Here is an 8397-nt window from a genome sequence, read left to right as displayed (position 1 = left end):
ATGCATCCAACTAAGATAATTTAAACTAGTGTTGGCATATCTAGGTTTTGGTTCGGTGGAATTTGATTTGATTTAGTGTGTTGACTACTTATTAAATTGAAGGTTATTGTTACACTATCTTGTCGATCCAAGCCTGAATTTTTTCAAATTGTTGCGAGACAATCGGGCAATAATCATGTGCTCTGCCTCTCCATCAATAATCAATTTATTCTCATATCTTGATTTATGCAGATCCTAACTACTCTTATCCAGTACAACTTTCCAAGGAGAAATGCTCAACTACTAACCAAATTCATCTTAAAGTGAAAAAAGAATAGCCCTTTATTAATAATGAGAATACAAATATGTTGTTGTGGACTCTCATAAGTATACAAGTAATGTAATCTTAGAAACGCTATAAACTTCTTTCACCGTATAAAGGAACAGGATTTGGAGTGGTGAAAAAAGAAAAAAAGAAGAAAGAATTGGGCGACTACTCAGTTGGTAGCATTGACAAGGGGCGAGTGAGGGATCGGTGAGTGAGGTGACATGATGATATCATCAAACCTTCGGTTCTTGATGAGGCTAAGCCTCAAGCTATCTTGCCAGCAACGCTTCTTATCAGGAACAACGACATCCTTGTTCTTAAGGACGAAGGTGTGAATCCTCTGAAGAGAAACCTTAACAGCCTCATCATCCATGTTGGCATAGCACACCCTGAACCAGCCTGGCTCAGAGCAATGAAAAGAAGCACCGGGAGAAACATTGATCTTAACTTCGTGAATGATGACTCGCCACAGCTCCATCTCAGCCTCAAATGTTGCCTTCTTTAGAAGCCGACGAAGATCCATCCACAAGAACAACCCAGCATTACTTGGCAAACACTTAATTCCAACTTGACCCAATCCCTTTGTGAAAACCCTGTACCTTTCTCCCAACCTCTTTGCACTCTCCGCAAGGAACCTCCCCACGAACTCATCGTCGTTGAGCATGGAAGCCAGCAGATGCTGAGTTTGTGAAGACACCAATCCGAAGCTGGACATCTTGCGTGCGCACTGGACAACCTTGTCGTTGTAGGAATATATGATCCCCACCCTGAAACCAGGGAAGCCCATGTCCTTGGAGAGGCTATAAACAATGTGAACGAGGTCACGGTCGCATTCCATGTCTGTTTCTTCCTCCAATATCTCAGCGATGCTTATGAAGCCCGGGTGGCTGAAAACCGTGGCGGCGTAGATTTCGTCGCATACTAAGTGGATGCGCTTATCGTTGATGAATTTGACGATGGTTCTAAGGGTGGCTCGGTCCAAGATTGTGCCTAATGGGTTTGACGGGTTCGTAATGAGTAAGCCTTTGACTCTGATGTTGTCTTGTCGAGCTTTGTCGTAAGCATCTTCCAAGGCTTGCTTTGTCAACTTGAAATTATTGGAGCTTTCACATTTGACTGGAACGAGTTGTACCCCTGTTCGCCACCTCAAATCCCTATCAAAACCTGGATAGTAGGGAGTAGGCACCAAGAAGGCATCGCCGGGGTCAGCCAAACAGAACGTTGTCACCTCGTGTGCTCCGGTGGCTCCACCGCTCATCACAATTCTCTCTGCCTCAAACTTCACTCTGTTGCCTCTGCTTTTAGCCATGAATTTAGCCACACCCTGTTCAATCATTATTTATTGTTAGTGTATGTTCCATCATATCGAATTACAAACATGCTATTTATATACTAAAATCAGCCATCAATATATTTGTATATAAATACATGTGTAGTTTAATTTATTTTCAATATATATTTATATTCTAATATATATTTTATATTAGTGACTGATTTTGATAACTGATTTTAGTATAATTATTACGTAACTACACTACCACTCACTTTTCTGAACTCTGGGAGACCATGATAATCCTGAAAGTTAGCTATGGCTTTGAAGTCAGTTACTCCTTCAGGTGTGCAAATGGACGCCTCCGGGTTACTCATCACCCATTCTTCAACCAAATCAGCAGTTAACTGCAAGTATATATGAATCCTCGTCAGCATACATAACATATAGGTTGTTCAGAATAATTGAATTCCTAGCTATGTTTATCTGTACCTGATTCTCTGCAAGACCCATTTGGATAACACCGTGAGGATTATTGGTCGGGTGATAAGGGTTTTCATCATAAGCCTTCCACCCGTCAAAGTAAGGTGAGTCTTCGCCATGACCGTTGCCGGTGGCTATCTTTGACAACAATTGGGATTGCTCCTTGCTCATGACTCCCATGATATAGATACTTGTTAATAAGTAATTAATAGCTTGAGATGTATCGGGATAGAGAAGCAAAGGGGATTAGTAGGAAGTAGGAAGTAGTAGTGTGATGAATGAATTAACGAATTAATGAATTAATGAATGAATGAAGGTGAATTAGGAGTGGGAGAGAGGGTCGGAATTTATAGGCGAAAGGCACAAAATGGAAGACAAAAGTCTTACTAAAATAAGAATGAAGTTTCGGTGAAGGAGAGTGGGGGAGGACTCTGATATGATACAATCATATAGATGTATTTATCAAAAGGGTTGAAAATTAGGCAATTACACTACTATGTGTATTGGTATTTGGTAGGCAGTCAATATCGACATTTATTTTATTTAGAAAAATGTTCAAAGTCAGCACAATTTTATTGATTTTGATTGGTATTTTTAGTTATTAATTTAATTTTTTAAATTTAATATTTTAATAATATATTTTTAAATATTAATAACTAAGAAAATAAATGGGCGATTCATTTCTTTTATATTTATTTCTAAGTCTCGTAATAGTATTAATAATAATTGTCCAACTATTCTGCCAACTGCCACTTGTGTTTCTCTTCTTCGCATTTAACATTACTGGTTCCCACTCAATGCAAGTATTCCCTCGCTCTACTGTATTACATCGTATCTAGATTATTTAAAGAAGGAGGAGTGCCAAACCCTTTCATCTCATCGCTTATACTTTATTGTACAAAAATACATAAATGTACATGTGTGTGTAATTTATTTAGTTTTTAAGGTTATCATTATTTTCTTATCTTTTAACCAAATTATAAATTATTTTATTTTCTAAATTTAATCTGAATTATATAATTAACAGACAAAATTTAAAAGTTGTGATTCGTTATATTATAATCGATTTTTATTGTATATTATGAATCATAATTTAATTTTATTTTATCTTAATTTTAAATTTGTAAACAACTAGATTAGTAGTCATCATTGCTGATTTAACGACCAAGCGTCCATGACATCAACGATGTCATTCACCTACAGTTTATATACAAACACTTTTTACCTCTTAAAAGTCTTTGTTCTAAATTATTTTTTAATTGATTTGAGCGTTAAAATACTTTTTATTAGGGTATTCATGAATGAGATCGTATCTGCATATTTGCGATAAATATACGCATTCGATTCGAAAATTGCAGATACGATTCGATCTATAAATTGATCAGATCGGATAGGATCCAATCCGCATTCTTTATGGATCGGATCGCAGATATCTGCGGATCCGCAAATCCACACAATAATAATTATATATATATATATATATATATGTTTGGTATTATATTTACATGTTTGTATGTTTTAGTTAGTTATTATTATTCATATATTATATTATTTTATTTTTGTTATTTAGAAAAAATTTGATTAAAAATATTTTAAAAATAAATAAATCTAAAAGTGTGAAAGAAATATTTTTATTGAATTTTTTACATAAAAATATGATTAGAGAGAATGTTCAATTATGCAGATATATCCGATATCCGATCCGATTCGATCCGCACATTTGCGGATCGGAACGAATCCGACGTAAAAAAAACGCGGATATCATATTCGATCTAATTCGATGAAAATTGTGCGGATCAGATCGAATTTTTTGCCATATTCGATCTGATTCGTGTATATCCTTATTTTTTTTGTGGGTACTCAAACTCTCTATTTTTCTTTAGCCAGAAGCATATCTCACCCATTAAAAAATAAAAAGAGAAAACTCAATCACGGCTGAACGAGTTACCCGCAAAGTGAATAACTATATTTACAAAAACAAAGATATTATACAAAAAAAAATAAATATAATTCTGTTTTTAATTAAAAAATAAATTATTGATGATGAAAGTAATGAGAGTAAAAAGTAAAGTTTTAAAAATTTTGAAAAGAATAATTAAAAAATGTAATAAAATATGTTTTCATATCTAATATTTGTGTTTTAATTTTTTAATTAGATATTAAATACAGTATATTTCATTAAAAAAATTATAATATATAAATATATAAACGACATATATATATATATATATATATATATATATATATATATATATATATATATATATTACTGTTTTTATAGGTGATGGATATAAGTACCAAGCATGTCTAAATCTAAACGACTAAACTTTACCAAAGCAACAAACTGGTCGCATTCTACTCAAATACTATCATCACTGTTGGAAATACTAGTATGCTCTTTTTGGAGGGTTTCATATAATCATAACTTGGTCGCCTCATCGCCTGCATGCCTAATACGCAGAGTCGCAGACTAATAAATAAGCAACTAGTAGTTTAGACGCCCTATTAATTATCTCAACCAATTCAGTGGTTATACCGCGTTCTACATTCTCCATTTTAAGTACTAGTTTTGGCATCTTTATAACAAAATAAATATTTCATCTGCTTTCAAAGAAAATTTATTAGAGGACCCAACTCGAAGAAATAAAAGATATTAGTATCATCATCATTACTGTTCCGTGTGTAAAATTCAGTCATTTTTTTATTAAATTCCGTTATGTTTTCTACCAGAACAACGCTAGGAAATTAAAAAGGTATTAACCAAAAATTAATCAAATATTTTTAGGTGAATCTAAAATCTCTACGAGTTAATATACATGAATTTTTTTTCTGCTAAGTATCCAAATGTTTTTTTCATACTAAATGGGTGTTTTTTTTATATATTTTTCGAATTTTTTTGTATTACAAATGTGAATGTCTCTATTTCTTTAAGAATTTCATAATTTTTTTTAAATTTTATAGATATTTAATTATTTTTGCTAAAATATAACTGGATATTTCTTTTGTTAAGTATTAGGATGTTTTTTTCATATTAAATGAATGTTTTTTTATATTTCTGTAATTGTTCAAGGACTCCTTTTGATTAAAATCAAGTGTGTAATTTGTAGTCTCTTTAATCATCAAAACGGCATCTAATATCCCAAAACGCAAATGTCGGTGATAGAAGACATAGGCATGTGTGTGAAAGGTTGCTGAGCCAAACTTTGTTGAACTGGTTGCAGGGTAGGACGGTGGTTAATTGGGCCAGGTTGTTGATTGAGATTATAAACCGGCTGCTGTTGGATAGGAAGGGTACCTTGGCCTTAAACAAGTGAAGCCATATGCAGTCTCTGTAATTGCTTCCGGTCGAAAAAGCTAGTGGAGGTGACGAAGATGTGTAGAGAGATGAAGAGGATGGTATTAGAGGTGGAGGTTGATCCGAAGGGAGGGCTGGGGATAGTAGAGGCCGCGATAAGGGTTTATGCGAAAAAGGAGAGTGTGGTTATGCAGGGAATAGAGGCGGCGATGAAGAGATTCTTCTTCGGTTACAAGCAAGTTGTGGTGGCGGTGATGGGAGTGCAGAGGCTAGCAGGAACCGAGTTGGTTCCGACGACTCGCTGATAGAAGAGGAGTGGATCGCGGTGGGGAGGCGGAGAGGGCCTGACGATAAAAGAGAGAGGTCTGTGTGTGATTGTTGGAGGTGGGTAAGTTAATGTGAGAGAGAAAAGGAACGTTTTTATAGATTTTAATTAGGTTTACTTAATCTTTTAAATTTTTTAAATTTTAAATTTAAAAAATTTAAAATTAATTAATTATTAATATAAATTAATATGATCTTGTTTAGTTTTTAGTTGGTAATTTTTTAGTTCCATATACTTTTCTTTTTTACAAAATATATATTATTTTAATGGAGTTATCACAATAGCAGAATATATTAAAATGAACAATAATGTTACGTAACCAAATTATTTTAGTAGCTAAGTTCAATCAATTTGATTTAATAACGTAAAAACTGATAATATAAAGCTTTAGTTGAATAAGAAGAAAAAGAAAAAGAGACAGAAATAGAAGAAGAAAAAAATGAATTAATTACAAAAATAACTTGTTCATTTGACATTTTTATAAAACAGATATCAAAATAGTAAGCTACTAGAAGAGCTATAAGAGAAAAAGGTAAAAGAAGGGTAAATTTTAAATTTTAAATTTTAAATTTTAAATGTTTTAAAAAATAAAATTGAAAAATAATTTTATAATAATAAAAAATTTACTAATATTAACAAGAGAAGAACTAGATTAAATTTTAAAAAGAAGGGGCAAAACAAAATTTCATAATTAAAAAATTAAAATAAAATTTTAAAGGAAAGTAACCTAAAATTTAAATATACTTTATAAAAAAACTAGAATTTTGGAGGGCCATTACACCCTTCTCTATGTGAGGCTCTGTCTCTGAATATTAACTAATTAAAATTAATTTTCCATACCTATTTATAATTAAAACACACACACACACACACACACACACACATATATATATATATATATATATATATATATATATATATATATATATATATATATATATATATATATATATATGAACATGTCACAGTCCAATACGTGTCTAAAAGAAATAAATATACTCCGGGACAAAAAAATGGATACACGTCGTCGTTTAGTTTTAATGGCTCCGGCAAAAATCGGTATTGGGTCCCCATGTTGGGCAAAAATGTGTATCATCGCATTATAATTAAAATTAAATCCAAATTAAAGTGGCATGCAATTAGTACAGAGTATGTCCCGCGGAAAGATAAGTGTATGTTTAGGTATGTCTAGAAGGAATTTAACAATTATCTATTTATTGAATGATTTATATTTATATAGGTTATTAGATTTTTTTAAATAAAAATTAAAAATTAATATAAAAAAAATATTGATAAACTCTAATAAATATAAAATATGTTAATATATAAATAAATATTTTAAATAATAATATTTTAATACACAGTACTTTAAATGATAATATAATTTTTTATTCTTAAATAATTAAATATAAAATATATGAGTATTTTTTATTTTTTTTAAATTAATTATTATACAAAAATTTTTTATAACATTAAAAATTATATTAAAATAATATTTTAAACTATAACTAACATAAAAATATAAGATAATTAAAATTTTATTTTATATTACTTGATAAAATAATTAAATTATTATATTTAAAATTTATTAACTAACTACGTTTATTAAAGATATTATTATATAATATAATTTTTTATAAAAATATTTTAGAAATATAATTTATTTAAAATATTATATATAATACATGAAATTATTAATTTTTTTATTTTTTTCAATTAAAAAAACAGAATAAATAATATAATTTTATATACATATCTAAATAAAAAAGTTATTTGTTCTAAAAAATATAAAATAAATAAATACAAAAAATATAAATTTTTTTATTTATTAAAATTAATTATTATACAATTCTTTTATAATATTAAAATAATATTTTAAACTACAACATAAAAATATAAAATAAATAAAATTTATTTTATATTATTTGACAAATAATTAGTTTATTATATTTAAAATTTATGAACTAATTACTTTGTTAAATATATTATTATATAATATAATTTTTTTATCAAAATATTTGTAAAAATAAAATTTATTTAAAACGTTATATATAATACATGAAAATATTAAATTTTTTATTTAGGTATGTATTTAAAATTATATTATTTATTTTATTTTTTAAATTAAAAAATAAAAAATTAATATTTTCATGTATTATATATAATATTTTAAATAAATTATTTTTTAAAAATATTTTTATGAAAAATTATATTATATAATAATATCTCTTATAAAAGTAGTAGTTAATAAATTTTGAATATAATAATCTAATTATTTATTAAATAATATAAAATAAAATTTTAATAATTTTATATTTTTATGTTACAGTGTAAAATATTATTTTAATATAATTTTATAATATTATAAAAAGTTTTGTATAATAATTAATTTTATTAAATAAAAAATATTCATATATTTTATATTTATATATTTTATATTTAATTATTTAAGAATAAAAAATTTTGTTGTCGTTTAAAGTATTATGTATTAAAATATTGCCATTTAAAGTATTTATTTATGTATTAGGATATTCTATATTTATTAGAGTTCATCAATGCTCTTCTTTTATATTAGCTTTTGATTTTCATCTAGTAAAATCTAATGGCCTATATAAATGTGACTCATGCAATAAACACATAATTGTTAAGCTCATTTTAGACATATCCTATGTTTAGTGTGTTTGCCTCATAACACTATGGTTAGTGGAACAAATTTA

General features: G+C 28.4%; 1 protein-coding gene across 1 annotated transcript; it reads right to left on the bottom strand.

Moving 5' to 3' along the window:
• Nucleotides 1-297: 297 nt before the first annotated feature.
• Nucleotides 298-2544, bottom strand: LOC112790850 (1-aminocyclopropane-1-carboxylate synthase). The gene is made up of 3 exons (XM_025833444.3): nucleotides 2070-2544; nucleotides 1853-1984; nucleotides 298-1631 (listed from the first exon to the last, which is right to left on the bottom strand). The coding sequence occupies exons 1-3, from the start codon at nucleotides 2238-2240 to the stop codon at nucleotides 477-479; spliced, it is 1458 nt and encodes a 485-aa protein (XP_025689229.1). The 5' UTR covers nucleotides 2241-2544; the 3' UTR covers nucleotides 298-476.
• Nucleotides 2545-8397: the final 5853 nt, after the last annotated feature.

Source organism: Arachis hypogaea, chromosome 3, assembly GCF_003086295.3.
Source record: "Arachis hypogaea cultivar Tifrunner chromosome 3, arahy.Tifrunner.gnm2.J5K5, whole genome shotgun sequence".
NCBI lineage: Eukaryota > Viridiplantae > Streptophyta > Magnoliopsida > Fabales > Fabaceae > Arachis > Arachis hypogaea.
This window is presented reverse-complemented; position numbering and strand designations above follow the sequence as displayed.

Excerpts from the sequence above, each read along its gene's own strand:
- LOC112790850 (XM_025833444.3), bottom strand. The coding sequence starts at position 2,240 with ATGGGAGTCATGAGCAAGGAGCAATCCCAATTGTTGTCAAAGATAGCC. Across the intron at positions 1,985-2,069 it reads TGGGTCTTGCAGAGAATCAG|TTAACTGCTGATTTGGTTGA; the intron begins GTACAGATAAAC and ends ATATACTTGCAG. Across the intron at positions 1,632-1,852 it reads GTCTCCCAGAGTTCAGAAAA|GGTGTGGCTAAATTCATGGC; the intron begins GTGAGTGGTAGT and ends ATGATTGAACAG.